At 43.6% G+C, this 24796-nt stretch overlaps 2 protein-coding genes across 3 annotated transcripts; both read right to left on the minus strand.

Annotated features, from left to right (window-relative positions):
* Positions 1–228: 228 nt before the first annotated feature.
* LOC139645568 (uncharacterized) lies at positions 229–7416 on the minus strand. 2 transcript variants are annotated; one of them, XM_071521313.1, is made up of 9 exons: positions 7226–7416; positions 6154–6415; positions 5997–6061; positions 5134–5272; positions 4305–4429; positions 3482–3662; positions 1615–1698; positions 1403–1498; positions 229–1310 (listed from the first exon to the last, which is right to left on the minus strand). In XM_071521313.1, exons 1-9 carry the CDS (start codon positions 7354–7356, stop codon positions 975–977), a joined length of 1419 nt encoding a protein of 472 aa, XP_071377414.1. In that variant the 5' UTR covers positions 7357–7416; the 3' UTR covers positions 229–974. The 2 variants fall into 2 exon arrangements, with proteins under 2 accessions (XP_071377414.1, XP_071377416.1); XM_071521315.1 differs by lacking the exon at positions 7226–7416 and adding an exon at positions 5786–5903 and having other exon boundaries at positions 6154–6168.
* Positions 7417–8071: 655 nt separating this feature from the next.
* Positions 8072–23441, minus strand: prdm10 (PR domain containing 10). Its single transcript, XM_071521312.1, has 22 exons — positions 23309–23441; positions 22536–22697; positions 21735–21794; positions 21543–21647; positions 20562–20736; positions 19767–20008; positions 18779–18979; positions 18230–18302; positions 17966–18083; positions 17738–17858; positions 17258–17530; positions 16532–16876; positions 15801–15956; positions 15512–15691; positions 15317–15427; positions 14856–15056; positions 14259–14402; positions 13721–13891; positions 12813–12950; positions 11990–12164; positions 11792–11889; positions 8072–10724 (listed from the first exon to the last, which is right to left on the minus strand). The coding sequence occupies exons 1-22, from the start codon at positions 23378–23380 to the stop codon at positions 10533–10535; spliced, it is 3513 nt and encodes a 1170-aa protein (XP_071377413.1). The 5' UTR covers positions 23381–23441; the 3' UTR covers positions 8072–10532.
* Positions 23442–24796: the final 1355 nt, after the last annotated feature.

A 24796-nucleotide genomic window follows, 5' to 3' on the forward strand; every position in this document is an offset into this window, starting at 1 on the left:
TGTAACCTATTCCCTCAGGACTTTGGAGGAATAGACCGTCTTATTAAAATCATGGACAAATATAAGAGAGTCCTTTTTTACTTTCAGAATATTGGTTAAAAAAAAAAAAAAAAGCAGCCGTAGCAGACATTGGATAAGGCTTCAAAGCGAATAGCAGAATAATGAAAGATGCATGACCGGATATCCAATATTTCATAATGCTCTTTAAGTATAAATAGTTTAGTCATTGAATTAAGTAATCACTTACTCTGAAACCACAAAATACCTGAAACATACATCTGGATGAAAATAAAGACTAACATTCATCACAGACATTATGCGATTCTTCAGGCTCTTCAGACTTATAACAGATCCTGAAGGAACACATTTATGGGCCATGTGTTTGAAGGGCTTGTCTTATTCTTTCCTCCTATAAAGTTGATTGAATGGAAACGGTCTGGGCCATGGTCAGCCGCTGCAGACAGATATCTGAAATGACTGTATGTATGGTGTGATGGCATCATTTGTTGAATAGATCCTGCCAAACAAGTCTATTACTGCTTGTAATAACTGGTGGAAGTGTGCCCCCTTGTGTTTGAAATAGACTTCAAATTGTAAAGGTGCTCTTGTCCAGTCTTGAGCCCATCAGACAATCTTTGAAATGAAAAAACGTACAGGATACACAGATTAAAAAAGTGTCTGGTCTCTCTAAAATACAGCAACTCGATACACAAAATTGCCACAATAATGTAATCATAAAAAGCAATAAATACTCAATTTATAGGCAACTGTCAAATGATCAACATTTAAAAAACAGGTGCTTCACAACAGTCAATATAAAACACACAAACAAATCAAAATAAAAAAATTTATAAAAATGTGTCTTAAAATGGGGAACTGACTCTGCAAGCCTGATCTGATGCCTTTATGCCTGATGAATTTACACAATCTCTGTTGCATACACCAGGAAGTCTGCTGAAAATCCACCCCAAAGTTCACTTCCTCCTTCCCGATCTACGAAGGCGTCCAAAAGCGGTGGAGAACTGCAGGGCCGACCTCTCACACAGGGTGAGAGGAGCGTCTGTGTCCAGTGAGACAGACATGGACGCCGGGGATGTGTCATGGTCCTCCGGTGAAACATCAGCTGGGTGTGCAGCGCAGAGAGAGGGGGCAGTCTGAGGAGAGGCTGAGCAGGAACCGGGTGGCCCGTCGGGAAGGGAGAGGGGCCCCGCGTGTCCCTCCTGGATCCCCCCTCCCAGCCCCTCCAGGTGGGCCTGGAACGTAGAGGTCTGTTGTTCCAAGGAGAGGAAACTCTCCTGCACCTTGTCAAACTGCGAGGGAGAGAGAGAGTTTGAGTACCGGAGGGTTTCTAAACCCATGAACAACATTGTGCTGTTTGTCTACCGGGCGGAGTGAGCTGTACCTGCTCAATGTTGGACTGGAGCAACAGCTCCGGCCAGACCGACTCGCTGCTGCTGCTAACACTGTGGCTTATATGTGTGTGACTCCAGGTTAGCTCCTGTGAAACAGAGCAGAGGGTATTTCTGGGTCAGTCCAAACAGAGCAGATTGAAGACAGTAGGAAACAGCAGAGGTGTGTTTAGTTAGGGAGAGGTGTGTTTTTCCTGCACCTCACCTGCAGGAGCTGTGTGCTGTCCCTCAGGTGAGCCTGGCAGACCTGAAGCTTGCTCCTGTAGCGACCCAGGACTGTAAACAAAGTCTGTCCCAAACACACACAAGTATTATAATTAGCATGTGAAGGTACATATTGCCTTTATTTCGGCAGCTGCATGACAATGTATTCACCACCACAGACCAAGATTATTATAGTAAACTAAAACTAAGTGAATGAAAACTAGGTGTTAAAGAACATTATTGTAAACTGAAATAAAAATAAAAACTAGACTTTGTGAAAAAACTAAAACTAACTAAAACTATCTTGTCTACTTCTAAAACCAACTAAAATAATACAAAAATATACATGAAATTATTTTATGTTTTGTCTTTGTTTATGTGCAGGGTTAAAGGAAAACAAAATAGGATTTATTGTTGGTATTGCAAACATCGACAAAATACCTGAACTGAATACCTGAACTATTAGCATTATACCTTTAAAAGATACCACCCCTATCAAAAATCAGAAAACTAGAGCTGAAACTAAACATCGAACAAAAAGTTCGGAACTTTGTGTTTGGTAGATTATTTCTCTGTTGTAACAATGCTTCTTGGCAATACATTTTATACCATTGGAAAGCCTGTTTATTTCCCTTTTAAATGGTGCCTCATTTGTAAGGAACATGCATTTGTGGGATGAGCAGCACAGCTGAGTATGTGGGTTGCGCTCATGAAAAATTTGCCAAATCTTCTCTGCCAATGCCAAACAGCTTATTCTGCTGTTGCTACTGACTCTTGTTTTGAGCTTCCGGTACCCCCAGGTGCTGACAATCAGGTGCCTGATTGGCACATGCACTGGAACCTGAACATGTGGAGGAACGTTATGTTCAGCGATGAGTCCAGATTCTGCCTACAGAAGTTGGATCGTAGGGTCAAAGTGTGGAGAAGACGGGGAGAACGCTATGCTGATCGCTGTATCGATAGAGTAAGGTGTGATGGTGTGGGGCGGCATCTCCATCACTGGAAAAACGAGGCTCGTCATCATCGGAGGCGATCTCAATGCAGAGAGATATCGAGATGAGATTCCGCAACCGGTGGCGATCCCATATCTCCACAGTCTGGGACCGAACTCCATCCTCCAAGATGACAACGCTCGCCCCCACAGAGTGGGGTTTATCAGAGACTACCTCCAGAATTTGGGAGTAGAGAGAATGGAATGGCCTGCCAACAGTCCTGACCTCAACCCAATTGAACACTTATGGGATCAGCTTGGGCGTGCTGTTCGTGCTAGAGTGACCGACACAACCACGTTGGCTGACTTGTGACAAATCCTGGTTGAGGAGTGGAATGCCATCCCACAGCAGTGTGTGACCAGGCTGGTGACCAGCATGAGGAGGAGGTGCCAGGCTGTTGTGGCTGTGTATGGTTCTTCCACACGCTACTGAGGCTCTTGACTGTTTGTTAAATGAATAAATTGTAAAATTGCCAATATGTCTTGTTTCTTCCTTGTTACTGATAGACTTCAATCATCCAATCCACCAAACAACACCGAACAAGAGTCAATAGCAACAGCAGAATAAGCTGTTTGGCATTGGCAGAGAAGATTTGGCAAATTTTACATGAGCGCAACCCACATACTCAGCTGTGCTGCTCATCCCACAAATGCATGTTCCTTACAAATGAGGCACCATTTAAAAGGGAAATAAACAGGCTTTCCAACGGTATAAAATGTATTGCCAAGAAGCATTGTTACAACAGAGAAATAATCTACCAAACACAAAGTTCCAAACTTTTTGTGCGATGTTTATATCAAAATAAAAGCTAATAAAGACAAATCCCAAAGTGTACCACCTCTGCGGCAGACTGACCCCCCCCCTCCCCCTCCTCACCTCTGCCTCTGTCTGGGCCGTGTCCAGGTCTCTGTGGCCTCGGCCACCCTCCTTGGTGAGCGTGACGCCGGTGTGCAGCTCCTCCAGCCGAGCCCAGAGGCGATCCAGGCCCTCCAGCGTGTCCCGCACACCGGCCTCCAGCTCCCCCTGCGTCCCGACGAGTCCGCGCAGTGACCTCGTCCTGTCAGAGAGGAGAGAGAGGCGCAGTGTGTGTCTTGTTAATGTGTTAATCTCCCACCGAGCAGCTGGTGTGTGCGTGTTGAACCCAAGAGTGGAACTAACTAATTACCTTTACTCCAGTTTCTATAATGGAGTAGCTTTTTTGTGTACTTCAACTTCAGTAATCTTACTTTTACTTAAGTGTGTTTTTGCTGAAGTATTGTACTTCACTACATTTTAAATCACATCCATTACAGAGGACAGACTCCCCATAAGCGGAAAAAACTGACAAATTGTGGAGCCATTCACAGTGAACAGCCAGTCAGCAAAGAAGAGAAGAGTAATCTGGATTCCTACTTTCTTTGTGCACTTTACTTTGTAATTTCCAAATTTTCCAATTAAAAGAGTCTAGTTTGCACTCTGTCCTCTCATCCTGTTAGAATCACATTTAAAAGATCACAGCTAACAACATCCTATTGTCTAAAAAGTAACTCAGTACCTTTTACTCTGAGTACATTTTAAATGAGCTGCTTCTTACTTTTACTTCAGTAGATTTTTACACCAGTACTTTTACTTCTACTTAAGTAAAATATCAGCAGAGTAACAGTACTTCTATCTGAGTAGGACATTCTACTACTTTTTCCACCACCTGGTTGAACCTCACCTCTGCTGCAGGTAGCTGCTAATGAGCTTCACCTTGTCTGTCAGTATGGAGTCTCCGTCCCCATTCGCCTGCTCCAGCTTCGCCTCTGACCCGATCTCAGCCCTCCCAAGTGTGTGTGACACCGACTGCGGAGAGAGGAGAGGGAACGAAGGTTGAATTTTGCAGTTCTGTATAGTTGAGCGTGGCACTAACAACGCCAGGGTTGGGGGTTCGATTCCCAGCAGGGCCACCCATGTGGAAAATGCATGAATCATGGGACTTTGGATAAATGTGCCCACGAAATGGCATATGTCTATAACAACAAAAACACATAAAGAAAAGGGAAAAATATTGATTCTGCAAAAACAAAAACAAAAACAAGGGATTTGTGGAACCATCTCACCTCAAGGGAAACAAGGAAACAAAGAAAACAGATGACAAACCCCAACACAAGAGAACTGGATAACAAACCGCATGGCGACAAGAAACATGACAAGGAAGAAAAAGACATAAAGAAAGACAGAGGGAGAGGAGGCATTAAGAATTTCTCTCCTCCGCCTGTCTGGTGAGTTCAGAGTGCAGATGACAGCGGCTCAGTGAAGTGTCTGTTGCTCCGGGCGAGAATACCTTATGAGCCGTGCATGCCCAAGTGCAAGGTCTGATCTCTGTAATGCTACCAACAAAGACTGCACACAGTGATCTACATGCAAAGAGCAATTGAAAACACGGGAGAAGACGGGTATTGCTCGAGGCTGCTGATCGTGTGTGTGTGTGTGTGTGTGTGTGTGTGTGTGTGTGTGTGTGTGTGGGTGGGTATTTAGTTTCTCTCGGGTGGTTTCTTCCATCTCACCTCCAGCCTGGAGAGCAGAGCCTGGATGTGAGGCAGGCTGGGGTCCGGCAGCGGCTCCTGCAGCACACAGAACAGCAGGCTGTCGGTCAGGGCGAGGGCCAGCGGGACGGGGGGGCCCGGGGGCCTCGCTCCGGACACCCTGCAGGAACAAGGAGACTACGGTGAGGACAGGAGCGAACTGGACTGAAAGGGTCATCACAAGCAAAACTTCCATCATCTTGACGACTACTGTACTGTACAACGATTGTACTTTTTAAACAAGAGTGGTTAAACTAAGTGCTTCAATGACAAAATGAAGACGCTTTTACAGATGCTATCCTCTATGTTTTATGAAATTGTGAATAAAAACATTTGATTCTGCACCTGTGTTGACTAAGGCACTGCTTTGGGTGTGTTGGCTCGAAAGCATATAGTTCAAAACACCGTCAAAATGGAAAAGAAGCCCACACACCAGCTGGTAAGGGCATCAAGTCTTGAGAGCTGATGCTGTAAATGGCTCATGTGTGGCCTCCATTTCCCTTTCCGTTTTCCTTAGTGTTTTAGACAGGATAAGTGATGAACTAAAGGTAATGATTTTGTTTTCCGCCAAAATGGATGTATAGTGTTTTGGAAATGGTCTCTCTGTTATTTTAAGTTATGAGGTGTAGGGCACCTGGTGGCCCAGTTGGCCTCGGCGAACACCATGTGCTCACAACATCCCGGGTTCAGATCTGTCCCAGGACATCATCCCACTGCCTTTCCTTTCGTTTTCCTTTCTCTCCTACTATGGACTATCACAAAAAGGCAAAAAAGCCCAAATATAATGTCAAACAAAGAAGTTAAGAGGTGTGATTGTTTAGACAGTGAAATTATTAATGTCTCACCATGAATAGTGGTTATTGGTGTGTTCTGTCAAAACCTCTCGCCGTATCCTCTGAGGAGTCTCCCCCTTGAATCCAAGCAAAGTCACAGTGAATAACCAGGATGAGATGAACACAACAGCAGGGTCAAGTGAGATGGGAGCCGTGAGGCTGCTCTCACCTCTGCCTGTCTGAGCCGCAGGCGGCACTTCAGGGCATGGACACAGCCTCCCAGGACTATGAACAGCGTACCGACCAGCAGGAGCCTCCAGCACACCTCCACCAGGCAGAGAGAGGGGTGCAGCGGCGCCTCCACCTGGCAAACAGACCACACTACGCCCACTAGAGCTACAGTGACCCAGCCTCGCCAGGGGTTTCCTGCCCTCAGAGTCTGGGACCAAGACCTGCGCTGGGACTGAGTATCAGCAGGTGGCTGGCTTGACCTGCAGGGATAAAAATAAAAAATAAAAAATGAGGGTAAAAGAGAGAGTATGGAATAAGATTGGGGGGGCACATTTGAAACACTTATTTGAGTTCAGAGATTAAAGTCAGAATCCTGAGATTAAAGTCAGATTTCTGTGATTCTGGGAATAAAGTCAGAATTCTAAGATTAAAGTTCTGACTTAGAATTCTGATTTATTCAAATAAATTTTTAATAGGTGCCCCTAATCCTCTACTGCAAGACGACAGTGAATAGAGTGAAAATGAAAGTCAGAGTGAGAAATAGTTATGAAAAATGAAAGAGAAAATGAGCTAAAACACAGTCTGAGGAATTTCATATTAATTCATTCTGTGATTTCAGCTGCCAATGCTCAAATTACAGCACACTAAACATAAGTGCAATGTCAGGATTGTACTGGTTTAATGTAGATGTGTATAGGTCTGATGAGTATGGAGAGGATAGGTATGGAGGGACTTCTTTCCTTTAACCCCCAAACCAGGTTTTTACTGTAGTTAGGCACTCACAGTAAACAGCACAAGAGATAGATTTAGATCCTGTGTATAGGTAAACAGTTAAGATACTTAGACAGACGTGAAGGAAGGCAGATAGGCAGCTATCAGACGAGGTGACAGATATCTGCCTAATGGAGCAGAAAAATGTATATCCTCAAAAGGGATCTGAGCAGAGCAGCAGACATTTCAAACATACTTCTCCTCCCTCTGGACACTATTTCATCTCAGGTAATCAGAGGCCTGCCACTCAAACGCTGAACCAGATGAAAGACCAGTTGAATGACATACAGGTAACGTACCTCTGCGGTTGTTGGCACCTCGGCTCTCTCTCCCCGTCCTCCTTCCTTCTCTCCATCCATTCACAGGCCCAGTCCCAGCCCAGTCCTGTCCCCCCTCGGCCTTCGGGGCAGGCGGTGGTCAGTTGAGGCATGGGAGCTGCCGAGACACACACATGCCGGCTCAAACTGTCACAGCCAGGTTAGTTGTACAACATAAACCTGCTCAATCTGTGATTTGTTCTGCAGCCTGACGGGCCAGTCCAACCGGTTCTGCTGGATGATTAATTTATCTACGTGGTGTGTATTTTCTTTTCTTTTTTTTTTCCTGTTTCCCACATTCCTTTCAGGAAGGAATGTGTTAAACATACTGATCACAATTGTGTGAAGGACCGGCCCTGCTCCACCCAGTCACAGAAGATCAGCAGCCGCCCCCTTCAGCAATCATTACTTTTACTATGAATCACTGTCACACACAAACACTGAGCTTTATATAGCTTACAACATGACAGCAAATGTTAAACTCTGGATAGCTATTATTCATCCTGCTGAAAGAGTGGAGAAGGTTCAAAATTAAAGTGCGCACATTTTTAATCATTAATACCCAGAAGTAATTAAGCTTAATACTGTCTATAGCTAGAATATGTAGCTGGAAGGTTCAGCTACAATTCCTGTATTCTGAGGCTATGCTGCCATCTAGCAGCAGGTGCAAGAATCAAATCCAGACAAACCAGGACACAATTACCTGTACAGACAGAAAACTGCTTGAGTGCCACTTGCTACCAACCTTCACACATTCATAATGTGGCACAAGGTGAACAGAAAACACGATGTACGGATATAAAAGAATTTAATTTCTCAGCACATGGACAACAGAAACAAATCACTTGCAACAATAATGGGGATCAACTGTACATGAGGAAACTTAATATTCCAGCTATATTTTACATTGTACAAGTCTATTGTCATAGACCAATATAAATAATGGGTAGATGTTTTCCTTTCAGGGTGCTGAAGATGCAGCGCACCTCTGGGCGAGTGCAAGTCACAAAAACACTTTACAATGGCCTTATTCAAGTGTATTAATGTGTGTTTTCAACAATGGAAAAGTGTTCTAAGTACACAATACAGTGCAAGTACCTGAATGAAAATCTGTCCCAATCACAATGTACTTTTAAGTGTATAACAATACAACTTACAAAGAAGTACAAGTGTACAAACCTTTAGTACCAAAACTTACAAGGGTTCTAGCACCAGCATCTATAATAACACCACTAATAATAATAATAATACTAATAATCATTATTTGGTTCTTTATTGATCCCCAGAGGAGAAATTCTCTTGTTTTCATGCCCACTCCACAGGGACCCTGTGACCCTGATGAAGGCCACAAGCCGAAACGCGTTGGTCTAACAATAAAGTTGTTCTATATACTAAAAGTGTTGCTGCAGTTTTGACCTTTTTAGACCTTTTTCCCTTCTCCATGCACCTTGGAAGTAGGTGAAGTTGTGCCAGAAACCCCTACTCTGCTTCTACAGCACTCCACAGGGAGGTCAGAGGTCAAAGGTCTTGCTCAAAATTTGCTGCTGTTTTTCAAACAGTGATTTGTGTACTTAGAACACTTTTCCATAGGTGAATATACAGGTTAACACAGTGGAGTCAGGTCATTATAAAGTGTTACCCATATTACCATTATGCACAGTATCATGTCCAGCTCCTAAGCGATTTTATTGGCAAACCTGTGATGATATCCAGAAATATTTAATACTTAAAGGAATAGCTTGACATTTTTGAATTTTTGTTGAGTTATTTTTTGTCAAAAGCACATGTTATGGTGGAAAAATCATTTTGCATTTGTCATCAAGCTTCTCTAAAATGGCTGGTTAGCCTTCTTCATCAAAAACTCTAGCCATGAGCTTGAGTTTCAATGAGAAAAAAAAACAAGACATTCTAGGGAAACTTAACAAATGTGGAAACCTTTTCCAGTTTGACAAGTGTCTTGTGAAGAGGGAGATCAAAAATGTAAAACTAAAAATGAATGTTATCCTTTTGAAGTATAAATTTTTATGATGCCATTCCGTAAATTAAGACGAAAACAAGTCTATGGTGTTTGACTTTCTGATTTGCCCAAACAAAAGATAATCCACTAGTTTCAGGTCGACTGTATCCATGAGAAATCTATGTAATCCTTGTAAAACCAAAGGAAATGTGAAGCATTCAGAAGTGAAAACATGCTAGCCTTATCCTCTACATCGACAACCCAAGACATCTGTGGGGAGGAACTGATTAAAAGTTAATTTTGCCGCACTTTGCCACCGTATCACAGCTGTTTGAATGTGGCTGTGACAACAGCAGTGTAACAGAAATCATTCTGAATTTTGGGAAATCAAGAAGATGCAGCAATCCAGCATGTGAACAAATGTCTAAAAACAGAAACGTGTAAAACATTCTTTAACTGAAACTAAAGAAACATTACATCACATGACAGCAACATTACAATAAAGTACAATACATTAGATAATGTGTTGTGTTGTTGACCCGTACTGGACAAAAACATAATGATCTCAGTTGTGGAGGGGTAACTGAAGGATTCCTTCACATTTTCCATTTCTTTTTTTTTTTACAGACCTTAATTTCTTGACTGATTTGAAGATTATGATTGGTGTTCAGCATGATGTGTACTGATAGTGGCTGGACAAAATGGCTGTCAACTAGTCTAGGCCACATCTATAGCTGAGAATTATTCTTCACCTACAAATATAATTTAAGAAATGACTCGTGTATGAGGACTGAACACCAAAACTTTTTCCACTTTTCCAGACATTTTGTGTAAATCCCAAATAGTAAGACCTGGAAATGATCCTTTTTCAATCTTTCCCAGCCTGCGTGGAAAGCCTGTAACTGCTATCGGGGTTTGTGCGCCGTTCTCTCACAGCTTCGGTAGTTTCAGTGGAAATTGCTCAGAAAATTTAAATACTTTCCAGTGTTGCGTATTTAAAACAAGTCTTCATTTTAGTTTATTATTGTGTATATCTTCTGTTGTCTTTCAAAACCAAAACTTCACAATTCTCTGCCTAATAAATTATCTTTTCCTCAGAAAGTTCTGGCAGCTTGTAACCCAAAAACTCATACAACATTTTATCACTTAACAGACACATAAAACTGTGCTGGTCATCTGTTCCTCCTGTATCATCTGTATGTACACAAGTCTTGCATTCATGTGCGTGTGAGTGTGTGTTTGTTCATTCATGTGCGTACAAGCTGCTAGAGACTACATGCAGGATCAGTCCGTGGGACTGTGCTGGGCTTGAAGGGGGAACCGCTGCAGAGTTCAGGGTTTGGTGATGTGAACTTCGCTAGTGCCGCTGCCATTGGTGGTTGTGGTGATGATGTACTGCGTGGTGGCCTGCTGATTGGCGGGCTGCTGCTCCAGGTGTTCAGTGTGGCTCTGGGTTGTGCTCTGAGGAACAGTCACCTGTTTGGCCTCCAGCTCGGTCTGGCCCTCGGAGATAACATAGTGCGTCTGCAGGAGAGGAGCAACAACACAACGGGGATGGTAGGACAGAGAAAGTTATTAGCAGTATTATGGCTACGTTCACACCGCAGGCCTTCATGCTTAATCCCAGCTCATTTTCAAGTTCAGTTCACCGAGCATATCTTAAAATGACTTTACAGAGAACAAGCGTACCGTATATCTAAGTAATCAACAATCAATCACAAAACAAAGGGATGCAATACAGTATGAAAACAAAATAAAACACGAGGGAACAAAAGCAAGCACAAGACACAAAACAGCATATTGAAAAGACAAACAAGCTTACCTATCCTACCTAGACTAGCCTACCCAGCAGTGAAGACAGTGGAAAAACTCCCAAGAAAACATCTTTGTTTCTCTTTTTTTGCAACCCATATCCAATATGAGTATGAACTGATAGTGATGTCAAAAAGACATATGCAGAGCGACAATATCAGAACATCGATCTAGGCCACACCTAGAGCTGTAGTACTGTAGATAACATGAGATGGCTCCAATACTCAATACTTATTTAGCTCCCAATTGTCCAAATAGAACAAAAACACATTTCAGTTATGATATGTGCCTTCGAATTTTGACTGAATTGAGGCGTCTCCCCAAATGCTAACGTTGGCTCAGCCAAGTTGCTGTAGGCACCAAAATTATGACAACTGTCTCAGGGGAATGAGCTAAGATTTAGTTATCATCATGGGAACACTGACAAATTCTGATATAAGTGTTCAAATACAAGTCACATATAGATCGCATGCCTCGGGATCCAATTTTGTACCATATGTCCATATGGTCCAGATCTGAAAAATGCAACTCCATGTAGCTTTTTGCTATTCACACTGATAGGTATCAGATCTTTGTCCGGATATGTGAGGGGAAAAAACAATAATATCAGAACTGGGACACTTCCAGCTGCAGTGTGAACATTGCCTATTAAGATATGGGGTGGGGGGGTGTAGGAATCTGCTTCAGCTAGGCACAACACAGTGATTTTCTAAACCACAGCTGTTTGTAGTAGTCACTTTTATCTTTGAGAGACTCAGTATAGCTCAGCAGTCACTCACTGTTTTCACTTGGCTGCTGTTGACTCCAGATACAGGCGTGCTGGCCTCAGCGATCACATACTGAGTGTGGGGGAGAGCCATCATCTGGATCTCAGATGCTGGAGGAATAAAAAGATAAAAAGGTAAACACTAACAGTCAGGCAAGAACATCAGAAATAATATTGCAGCCTGGTAAGTGATCAGACGGTATAGACTCACGGTAGCCTCGGTAGTTCCAGTTCCCGGGGATGTAGGCGTGCTGCACGGTCCCCTGCTGCTGGGCGCCGCTGCTCTGGAGGGCGTGGCTCTGGGATAAAGTCACTGGGGTCAGCTGGGCGGGGCTCAGCTCCTGGCTCGCCTGCTGGGAGGTGGGGCTTAGAGGCTGACCTGTGACCTGGAGGGAGAGGAGAGGAGAGGGGAGGAGAGGAGAGAAGATGGTTCTGTAAGTATTCAGGTAGCAAGTCTGAACATTCTGGAGAGTTTTGTCAACAAGCAGAAAGAAAGCTGTGACATCCATAACAGGCTGGCAGGGCAATACAGCAACACAGTTTCAAAACTATCTATTCATGGTAATATGTAGTACTTTGAGATTCTTTGGATATAGCATGATACCAGTGGTGGATGGAGTGCTAGAATGTCCTACTCAAGTAGAAGTACTTTGCTGATATTTTACTTAAGCAGGAGTAAAAGTATTGGTGTAAAAATCTACTTAAGTAAAAGTAAAAAGTCGCTTATTTAAAATGTACTGAGTTAGTTTTTAGAAAAAAAAAAATTAGAAACAAAGTAAGGCCAAATTACTTTTCTCTTCTTTGCTCACTGAACGAAAAGCAAACAGCTCCACAATTGTCCAATTTACAAGACAAAATTTATGTGATTTAAGATGTAGCCGGGTACAATTCTTCAGCAAAAACGTAGTACACAAAAAGCTACTCAATTACAGTGCAGTGAGTAAATGTAATTAGTTACTTCCACCCTTGCATGATACTGATGTGTGTTACAGGTTGCTCATCTTAACCTCCATGCAGAAGTAATGAGGTTTTACCTGGGTGGCTCCTTGTCCGGAGCCTGTGGGCTCAGTGACCTGAATGTGCTGCACCTGGATGGAGTGCTGGCTGTAGCCATGAGGGTCGTGCAGCTGGCTCACATCCACTGTAGGGTGCTGGGAATGTGGGGAGGAAGCCTGTGGACCACACAAAGAGAAAACTGCTTACCATTTCTTAAAAATCACCCTAACCCACCTGGGGACATGTTGTCATAAATACCGTCGACCTACAAACAGCAGGAAATTAACAAACCTACAACTACACACCTTGATGAAGGCTCACTTGGAGCTGAAACATGTTAACTTTGCTCAGCCGTGTAGTCAAAAGGCTTTTTAACTTTTTCAACTAATCAGAGTGCCTCTGACATTTTTTCGAAGACTGTCATCATCCACATTTTAAAGTAAGCCTGTATCTTCAGACAGATAGTTAGTTTTTGCTTGTATTATTTTACACCCATTCTGAGGAGCACCTGATCATATGCATTTGTCCATTGGAAATACGGAAGAACCCACGCTGCGCTCTTCCTCTTGTTGCATTAAATGTACAACATTATCTGGTGTGAGTGTAAAGACCATCTTCACAAATAAGAGGGATTGGTCATGTTGGCCAGGTAAGAGGTGGCGGTAGCAGAGAGGATGCCAGTTTGAATCCTGGACCAGCCGGGAAAATCTGGTTGGGGAATGAGAACGGGAAATACGCTCCCTTTCCTCAAAGACTACGGTGCAGATACCTTTGAGCAATAATGCACTTAATCACCAACCATTACAGTGGAGTTGCCTGGTGTTTGTACTTGTCAGATGTGGCTGAGAAAGCATACACATGCTCGGTCAAACCTTCCCTGGATACACAAAGGTAAAAAAAAGCAAAAATCCAATTGATCAGCTGTTGATCAGAGCCTGGATCTCACCGGAGCCACCTGGACGACCTGGAGCTGGATGTGCTGCGGCTGGGCCAAGCTGCCTCCTGCCTGGGAGACGGGGATGTACTGGATCCTCTGGTAGTCTCCCTGGGCTGTCCGGTAGTCTGTGGTCAGAGTCTGGGAAAGCTCCGTCATGGCCTGGGTCAGCAGGTCAGTGGTCTGTAGAGAAATAAATGCATGAACTTCTGGCAAAATATACGTGTCTTTTGTCCGTGGAAAACATTGAATCATATTCCCACTTTGTCACTAGAAAAAAAAAATAACCCTTCTTTTAAAATCACTTCTAAAGATGCACTGAACATACTTTTCTATTTCTCTGAATTACTGTAATTTAATGTTTCCATTTCCATTTTATTTTCCTGACCGCAAAGCACTTTTTAACTGTCGTTTTCTTTCTATCATCATTATTGCTTTAACTTATTAGTGAAGTTTCTTGGCAAACCATGGTAATGTCTAAAACTTTTCAGGTAGAAATGCAGCCAAATTGAGTGTTTGTGCTCAACATGTATGTTTGTAGTATTCTTACCACTACAGCCTCAGCCGTGGTTCCATCTGCGTTGATGACAGCAGGAGCGCTGCTGATAACAGCTGTGGTCAGAGGGGCCTGGATGGTGTTCGCCAGCTGGGCGTATTCTGGATGCTTCTTCCTGATGTGCTGCACCATCTTCGTCTGAGAAACAAGAACAAAAGAAACATTTTTATTTAGTTAACCTTTATTTGACCAGGTAGACCCACTGAAATATAGGAGAAAAAAGCAGCATCAATTCTAATATAAATGTTGCAGACAAACTACAGTAAAAATAAAAAATAAAAACCATATTAAAGTTTCCAATTAAATTACAAAAGCTAATAAACCAGTAGCAGAATATGAGGGACAAGGGACAACCCTATGTAGATCTGGGCTTAACAAAAACAGGCAGCTCGTTATTGAGTCTTCTTCAAGATTATTCATAATCAGTTAAATGTAGATGTACGCACACACACACACACACACACACACACACACACACTCACACACACACACACACACACACACACACACACAGAAACCGAGTCAAGCTCTGTATGAGACTTTCCGCTGATTTGCTGCAAGATAACCGCCTTGACAGAGCCTGGTACTCACCTTGCTGCTGTACTGCTTGGCACAGTGTGGGCAGCAGACCGGTGCCGTGGCGATGGTGCCGGTCAGCTGGGTGTGTGTGCTCAGCATGGGGTCCGGCTCTCCGGGAGCAGCTGGGCGCAACTTACGGATGCTGGGGGGCAACTCCGCCCCAGGGTGATTCTTCAGTATGTGGGCTTTCCTTTTACTGGCACTCTTATACACCTGCACAGAGAGACAGTTTGACTCAAGCCTTAAGTGCTGCACTGCAATTAACTGGAATAATATAGACCCAAATCTTGTATAAGACACTTATAATCCTCATTTTTTGACGCTGTGTGGGTGTCTTTTACAAGACAGAAGGCCAGGTGTTTAGGACCAAGAAAAATGGACAAGATACATGGAAAAAAGGCCCACACACCAAAAAAAAATGCATCTTGTCCAGAACTCACTGTTGACACGACCACTTGGGGAAACAAACCCACCTTGTCACAATACTGGCAGAAGTAGTCTCTGTTGGGCTTGATGATTGGCAGGGTGAGCTCAGGCACGTCATCAATACGCATCTCTGGGTGTCGCTTGGACAAATGATTAACCTGCATCCAGAAACATAAAGTTAAGCGAGCATATTCAAATACACACGCAACAAATAAAAAGAAATGTCAGAAGTTGGTGCTCACCAGCATTCCTCTGCGTCTGAACCCCATCATGCAGACTCTGCATTTGAACATGAAGCTCTCAAAGTCGGTGGTGGGCACCTTCAGTTTGAGGGTTTTGGAGCGGTGGACGCGGTCAGCCTTCTTGGCCTCTCTGTCGGGATTGTGCATGCGCTGCATGTGCTCCCGCAGCTTATCTTTCCTCTTAAGGTCACAGAAAAATAAACTATTATTCAAGAACTCTGACATACACACATACCTCTAGAGACATTAACTGGTGTCTCCATTTCCACGCGCTCCATATTTGTGTTACCTTGAACTGTTTGCCGCACGTCGAGCACAGGAAGTCCTTGCGGTCGGAGTGGCGCAACATGTGCAGACGCAGCTTGTCGGGCCGGCAGAAAGCCTTTTCACAGTCTGGACACTGGAAGATCTTCTCCGAATGGAAGCAGCGGATATGCTTCTTCACCTAGGGAAGAGAATATTTTGTGGTTTGAAACTTTATATTTATGAAGTCAATAAATATAAAGGTTTTTTTTTATTTTATTTATAAAGCAGACTGTTCCTGTCCTCAGTTCTACCTGCCTGGCTGACTGACTCACATTCAAACCCATTGTAAAATACCTGATAAACGCACACCTGTGACCACTTAACAATTAATGAGCATAACAGCATAAATAACAGGTGACTGTAATAAATGAATAGGTGATTATAATCAAATGACAGCCACAGCCAATGAGCTGTGTATATGGTAAAGCACCATATTGGTAGGAAATGCATGTGACATCGTGAAAATACTAGGAATATTGCTTGGTGGCAGAATTACATTTCATTTTTATTTTCATTATCATTGATCGAAAACAAAAGATGTTTTAAATATATATTTATATATTTTTTATGTACCAATTACAATGGTGGATTACTGGAGTTTTACAGCTAAGAGGGTTTTGGCAATACGCTTCATGTCTTGCCTAACGGCGCCACTTGGCTGTTCTAAAAATCACTGTATCACTTAATTTTTTTTTTTAGACATTTATTATTAACCTGGATGAAGTCAGTGAAGGCCTTCTTGCAGGAGGGACAGGTGAAGTAGCCGTTCACAGCATGCACCCCTACGTGGTCTTTGAGCAGGTCCAGCCTTTCAAAGGTTTCGGGGCACAAGAGACAAGAATAGGAGCGGTGCTCTGTGTGCAGCACCAGGTGGTCCTCCAAGGCCGAGTCGCTCAGGAAGCTCTTGCTGCAGATGTGGCAGGAGAAGGCATAGGCTTCGTGGCCATGCACCCGCAGGTGCTGATCCAGCTTGTCTTTGTCCCGGAAGGCCTTGCCACAGTGGGTGCATTTAAAAGGACGGAAGCTCTTCCTGATGAAGAGGTGCTGCAGCGCTGCATTCTGACATGGGAAGGAGAGAGAGAGGAACTACTATCAGAAAAGCACAGCAGCGTTTTGCTGACATGGCTCACAAGTAGCATTCTGCTGAGACTTGGGGAGAGGCTGACAGATGCAATGGAGTGTGGAGGAGGAGACATATCCTCAAATGTCACAAAAACAGTTACACCATGGAAAATGACAAAAGGAATCCTTAAACCTCATGTTTTCTGCCATCCTCCAGGCCCAACCTACCTGCACATCCATCTTTGAGGGAAGTACGCATTGAGGAAGAGAGACACACTGTTGTAAAGCAAATCTTGGCCATTATGACACCAAATAACAGGCCATCTAAAACACTGTTGCATTTCAGTGAGAACAGAGCGCGCCCCTCTACAGTCTTACCCGTATCCTCTTGGCACGGCGCATGTCCTGAGATGAGAGGTGGCCTTCTGATTGGCTTGTCTGCGCCGGGTCCTCCTTCACCGGAGCAGGGAGGTCTGTGCTGGAGGGCGGGGTGACTGGCTCCAGGACTGGTTCCCCCGCAGAGGGCATGAGCTGGCCCTCTGACTCGGACCCCACCTCCGGCTCCGGCTCCAGCTCCACCACCTTCAGCCCATTCTGGGCTCCCTCCGTTCGCTCCTCCATTGGCTGCTTCCCCGTCAATCCCAACATCTCCTGTGAAAAAGATTGTGCCTTTTACATTTAACCACTTATCTGTGCTTCAAAATAGTATCTCCATTTTTATGATTCTGCAACTCTATAGCCTTTGGTAATTAACGTTATAAATTTTACTATATAAATAAATATTATACTTATTATATTATCATTATTGTAAATCTAATATGCACACTGGAAAAGGAACATCACAAGTGTCTCCCGTACCGGTGTCTTGTCCCCAGCGGCGTCTATTGGTGGATCCAACCGTATAAATTTTGGCGGGCGCCCAGGTCTTCTTCCAGTCCCAAACCGCTTCCTGCCTCTTCCTCGACCGCGGCCTCTGGATCTGAGGGAGGAAGGACAGAGTGTTCATGTCATTTGAACTCAACTGTTTCAATGTGGTTGATAGGAGCGCCAAGCCAGTGTGAAATGAGATTATGATCATAATTTTACCTGGTGACAGAGGTCAACTTTTCGTCATGCATGTTGAGATGTTGCTGTAGTTGCTCGGAGCTCACGAAACGTCGGTTACACTCATAACAAGGCCAGTTCTTCTCTTGCTCCCGCAACACTGACAAAACAACAAAAAGGTGAGGACCAATGATAACCACTACTGCTGTAATAGTTGGGAATGGGATGCAATGTATTCTGAGCAAAAGGGATGAACGGGCATGCCACTGATATCAAGTGAAGTAAACACGATGTACAGAGCCTCACCTTTTCTCTCTTCCTCAGTTACATCATGAATCTTCTGATTTACAAACTCGGCATATGATGCTGCATACCACACCTGTGGAAGGAAACATGATTGATAACACTAATCACTATTATTGTTTATTTGGATCTACATTATTTATGTCCAAGGTAACAACTATTCTTCCTGAGATCAACAATAACATGAATATTTCAACCTGCAGAACACACTGTGCTCTACATACAGATCACATTAAAATAATTATTAAAAAAAGAACAAATACATGAAAAAATGCATTCCTGGTAGATAGTCCAATATAAGCAGCACCATTTACACAAATTTGCATCACTGTGCATGCTATGCTGAAGATCTAGTATGGGGAAGGTACTGGGTAGTTTTTTATTATATTTGCTTGTGTTTCACCAGTGTAATGATGACAGTATAATTTGAAAGTGGGCCAGTGCCAGACATATGTTTGAGCACCAGAACTCAACTGTGCACAAAACCCATGGAAAAACATACAGTGCCACACCATGACTATAACACAAACTAAGACACAAAACAGTTCCTACCTTGAGTTCTTGCTTGGGCTGGATGTTCTTGATGGTTGTGTAGAATATCTCCGAGCCGTACTGATAGGCGACCAGGTTCTGCTCCAGATGGTTCTGGGCGGGCCGCACAAACATCATCCAGTTGCAGCTGTCCTCATCAGACAGGTCCACCCACATGTCGTCAGACTTCTCTCCATCTTTGTCCGCGTCCAGCATGCACAGCTAAGACGGAGAGCAAAAAGGAGATTAGAGATCAGACCGCATGTGTTTACCCGAATTTCCCCAAGGGGATTAATAAAGTGATATCTTATCTTATCTTATCAAGCAGTGCACCTCCTTACACAAGAAGATACTTTTCTCCTCAGCTCTTATTTTGATATCTAACACTTCCCCGATTCTAGGGTCACAGGAATATTTTGTTCCATCTATCGTCAGGCCACTGTAGGTCTGACCCCTGCACTCCTCACTACTGGTTGTCTGTAAGGTCGAGATATAAGAATGTAAGCTTAGGTTACTCTACTAGTGCACCCATTGTCAGTCACCCTGGTTAAAGCTACACTAGGCAACTTTGCACGCTGGCTGCACCAAATGGCAGCGAAAGGCAACGTCCAATACCCAGAAATCCTCTAGCGTGTCACAATAAACTGCACACAGCATGCTTATGTTTACCAACCCGCCAGTAAGTGATCGCTTTATATCAAAGGATACCAAAAGGACGAAGAGAGGCAATAAATCTAATGTTACTTGTCACTTCCGAGCGGAGATATGTATATACCCAACAACACCAGAATTTAATTTGGGCAAATAGGGTGAGGGCTCTTCTCTACTGCATCTCCACTCTGTGATTCAGGCTAAGATGGGTCATGGGTGCATTCTTTACATAGAAAAGCTTGCCTACTGCAGCTTTAAGGGTGTCAGCTAAATGCCTAAAATGTAAAATATACAATAACATGAAAAACGTGCTTAAAGGCAATCAATTAGAAATGAGTAATGCAGGGCGCTGACTTACTTTAAGTTGAATGTAGTGGTCCTGTAGTTCAGTCTGTGGCACCAGAGGCCCCTCCACAGGCCCAAACTGCGTGCGCTTGGGAATGCGCCTCTTGGAGAAAACCCCTCCCAGGAAGCGATCGATGTAGAGGACCAGGGGGAGGCTGGCCCGGGCCTTGGACACCACCGGCCGGTTGGGGATGGGGTGCAGGGGGCCGTGCTTCTGACACACAGAGGGGTTGGCGTTATTACACTCCTCACACCCTGAGAAACCACAGAAAGGAGACAGCGGTAAGACAGAGAAAAACAAAAGTCCATCTTGACTAGTTATTTAATCATTTCCCTCGTTCCCACTGAATTTTCATGCGTTTTAAAAGTTGTGCTGGAATAAGAGACAATATCTTGAAATAAAAGGAGATTGCTCCACTTGTTTCAAGATTATGTCACTTGTTTAAGTAAAAATCTTCAAGTAGGTTGATTGGCACTGGAAATAAGTGAAATTATCTCACCCCATCAGCAGATTTTCTAAAAAGAAAATATACAACTCGATACTAGATTAAATAACTTGTTAAGATGGATATTTTTGCAGTGCAGAAGGACCAGAAGGAAGTTATATCAGAACAAAGGCAGAATAAAAAGCTGCTGGTAGAACAATAGAAGTCATTGAGGTGAGTGTTGTGAACAGACCGTTCATTTCCACAGTGAAGACACAGAAAAAGCGTCAGTGTTAAGATGACACAGCATTAAAATCTACAGTAACAATAACTACTGACAGACCACAGACAGCTATGTTAAGAGTCTGGAGGATGTCACTCACACAGGTTGTGAGGTGTGAAAGACTGAGGCTGACGAAGTTCCCAGTCGTCCAGCTCAGAGTCTTCATCATCGTCTTCCTCCGAGTCTTCTGTGGAGTCTGTGGCCCCGAGCGGACTGGTGGGGGGGTCCGCCATGTCGGCCATGGAGGTGAGGGAGTTGGACACAGACAGCTGCTCCTGTGTGGTAATTTCACAGGGTTAATATGCTTTCAATTGTTCTGTTAATCTTTAATTTATATATTGTTCACATGGCACAACTAAAAATCAATTCATTTGAAGGAAAAATCCACCCTCAGATACTCTTACACCATTATATATCATCTATTTATGATGTTCAGTGCTATCCAGGAGTTATTTTGTGATGAAGTAATTTACTTTTTGGTGTACCCACTTTCCCTAAACCTGCCTCATCTACTTCTACTTCACTTAGTGATTGCATTGCATTCTGCTCTACTGGGGCTACTTCATTGGTATCTCTGTCTATTCTACAATGGACTTCTCCCTGTATGATTGCTGAACTGTGCAAAATGGTGAGTCTAGAAAGCAGCCCTCGCTCTTTAATTCTGAGGGGCTGACACCAAAACCTGATGTTAAGCGTTGATGTTTACATTTTCTGCTATCAAACTCCATTTTTAGCTGTGCTGGAAATATCTCAACATGGCATCACATCATCTATGTTTGACCAGTTGTACATGGGGAATAAAATACACACCACCAAACAACAAAATGAACCCAGAATGCAAGGAACATGACCAATAGCCGTTTTTTAACAGTGTCAAAGTGCTTTAGGGTAGATTTTTCATTTAAGAGGAGATCTACATCAGTATATAAATAAATATTAAATATCTTGTGCATATGTTTTCCTATTATATTTCATAATATGCGTTTTCATACAAAGAATAGACAAATGCTTTTCACTGTTTTGGAAAAGTACATGGCTACTCTCCTCTACATCAGTACACAAACAATCACACCATCTTCACCTGGGAAACCGGCTCCAGGATGGCTTGAGGACCCTCTGCTACATTACTGAGAACGTGCAGATTGGCAGCGTTCATGTTCTGTCCGCTGGGCAGCAGAACTGTGACCTGGGAACGAGATTACATTTAACTTCAATCATTTGGCTGCTTTGTAATTCTGTAAAAACAAGGTGGTACGGTGCGAGGTAAACATGCCTGTTGGGTTGTTCCATCCTGCTGGATGTAAGCCACTTGGGGCTGATCAGCAAATACCGTCTGAAAGAAAACAATTTATTACAATCAGTGTGCAAATTACACAAAGTCATTCAGGGGGGGCCTCTTTTTGCCAAAGGAAATCTTTCCAACTCAATAGTCAAAAACTGTAATGCCAAAACATGCCCCAGTTCAATGAACCAAAGTCTTAAAATTGCTGAATTAACAGATACAGAAAAACAGCCAACTTAGACCAAGCAATGTTGTACACAGACATTCCAAAACAGGTAGAGTTTTGAGAGTTTAGAAAAATGGCATAACCTACTGGAGGGGGTGGTGGGGGCGGGCCAGGTTTATACAATATGAAGTTAGTTTCTTTCATCTTTATTATTTTATCTAATAACTGAAAATAGTTTTCTGTGTTTCCTTATAATTCGCACCCTGATTACAATGTTGTGAGCAACTCTGGCGGGATCAAAAGCACATTATGGGATTTATACATTCCTTTATGGTCAGGGAAAAGGTCATGCTTAGTACACTTGAAACTTGAAATAAAACGAAAATACATTAAAATCTTGTAGTGTGATAATGCAGCTTTGTGAAAACTATTCACAGTAGGCAGGAAGGCGGGTGAGAGTGACAGTCCCATCATGGAGATGTGCCAACTTTCAGCACAACAACAGCCACATGTCCTGTCAAGCCGTCCTTGAACAAAACACTGAACCCCCCCCACCTGCTCATCACTATAAGTTACTCTAGCCAAATGCCTAAAACGCCATCTAAAAATGTCTGAGCCCTTCTTACCTGACTGCCATCTGCAGGGTGTATGTAGACCAGCGTGTGTTCAGCCGACTCCACTGAGGTGTAGGAGCTCCCGTCGGCGGTATACACCACCTGCTGCTGAGCCCGGTCCGCCTGCTCTCCACTATACACTATCTGGGCCACCGTGCCGCCCTCGAAATGCACCTGCAACACACAACATATATGACCCATCTACAGCGTCATCACACTCCCTTATCGTGACTCACCCCCAGAAGATCATCCAGTACCTTCTTTTTGAAAAGTTAATTTACAGTAAGTAGGTGTGAGTGTGAGAGGCAAGGCGGTTAATTACCACCAGCCTAAATTTTACTATGGCTGGTAAGTTTTTCTACTCTAAAAGTCCTTTTGGTAGACATTCTCTTCTAAAAAACACAAAAAAAAAAAAGTAGATGGCTGGCAAAACAGTGAAAACAGCTGCTGGATATGGGGATTTACCAGTCACTGTGGTTAGTGGACAACAAAAGGGAGTTTCCTGGTCTAGTGTGTGTGAGTGTGTGTGTGTGTGTGTGTGTGTGTGCATGAGTGAGTGAGTGAGAGAGAGAGAGAGAGAGAGAGAACTGAAGATGAACTGAGTGTGTGTGTGTGTGTGCATGCGAGTGAGTGAAAGATTGGTGCAAAGGAACATGAATTTCCTTTTCTTGTGTACTATTAAATGTACTGCATATCCCTGTATTGCATTTTCATGACTCTACTGCAGCCATAGGGAGATAATCAGTGCAGTCTGATATGAACTGATCTGAGACAGGGGAACGGACCTGTGTGGCGTTGCCTGCGTCACTGTTAGGAGCCTGACTCCACACAGGAGAGGGTTCCTGCTTGGTCTCCATGGCAGCAGGGTGCCAGGCCCGTCACCACGTCACCTATCACTGCTCTCCTGAGACACAAGCCTGTAATGCACACAGATAAGAGGATTTGAGTGATTTTGTTTAGTAATGATAATGCAACATGATTTATAATAGTAATACCAATGCAGAGGCAAATAGGATGGCTGGTTTGGGATTTTAATCACACTGTAAGAGAGGCTATGCCAGGTGATAGATGTTGTTTTGAGTCTGGGCTCTTCTCAAAAAAATCATTATGAAAATTCAAACCACTCCAGAAATGAGGCTACGGCCTGCTGCAATCACCATGCATGGATGATGTGCTTTATCAAAATCATGCTGTTACTAGGCGTGTAGGTGGTGGTGAAAATCTGCTTGGCTGCAACATTTAGACAGGAAAACGAGGTAATTTGGCCGACATGATGCACTGTGGCTATCTCTAGGTTGAGATACTGAATTCAGCAACACATGTCGACCGGGGCTGTGATTTCTGAATCGTCAGAAACCGTTTCGCTCGGTTGACAAGCAGACCAAAATAAACCAGCATGTCAGTTCTGCTACAGAGCGGTCAAACAAACCACTCAGTGGGGGTATGAGGAAAAACGCGGCCAACGTTTGGTCACGGAGGCGCTGGGCAAATGGGGCCAAAATGCAACCGCATGTCTGTACAACACGCACATTGAAACATCGCAACTGTGCCAACGCGTTAAGATATCTAGTTGGTATAATCAATAATAAATTTAATTCCCCCCTATTTTAACCCCGCAGGTTCTCGGTCCCAACCGGACCATACCACAAAAATCAGCGCCGCAGAAACCCGGGCATTTATTGCACCGCGACATTAGCATTATTGCCGTATAGTCCCGATGTAAGGCCGACCTTGGAGATAAACATTACTTCTCAGGCTCCGTAGCGTGGGCTACACTCTGCAATTTTAACAAAAGTGGTTTTAAAGCGGTAAAGCCCCGAATTATTTGGGTAGACCCACCCGTCCCCCCGTTCTAGTTGAGCCCAGCCCTTCAGTCTAGTGTGGAACAAGGAAGAACGGGCTCCATTTTGGGTGGGACTAACAACAACAACCACATCCGAAGAGACCCAAAGAAAAAAACATATTTTCTATCAACAGAACTGCGCCAAACCGTCTCGTACATTTAATTTATATCCACAGAGAGGCTGCCGAGGAGTCGAGCTATACGGCCGGTCGAGAAGCAATCCCCGGTTTTGTTACATTTTGTGGAAAACGTACAAGTTGTTCTTACCTCAGAATGGTAGCTGCAGAGATGGCTGCATTGCATATATTAACATAATCTACCTAGCAACACGCAGTAGCGTGGCTCCTGATTGGTGGATATTTACTGAGTGACAAAAGCAGTACAAGTCGGTTTAGAAATATTTTTCCTCACAATAAAAATATGTAATCGT

The sequence above is a fragment of the Centroberyx affinis genome, unplaced genomic scaffold (genome assembly GCF_046629955.1).
Source record: "Centroberyx affinis isolate AG114_WGS23_722 - 3 ecotype Tasmania unplaced genomic scaffold, CSIRO-AGI_Caff_v1 ptg000884l_1, whole genome shotgun sequence".
Classification (NCBI taxonomy): Eukaryota; Metazoa; Chordata; class Actinopteri; order Beryciformes; family Berycidae; genus Centroberyx; species Centroberyx affinis.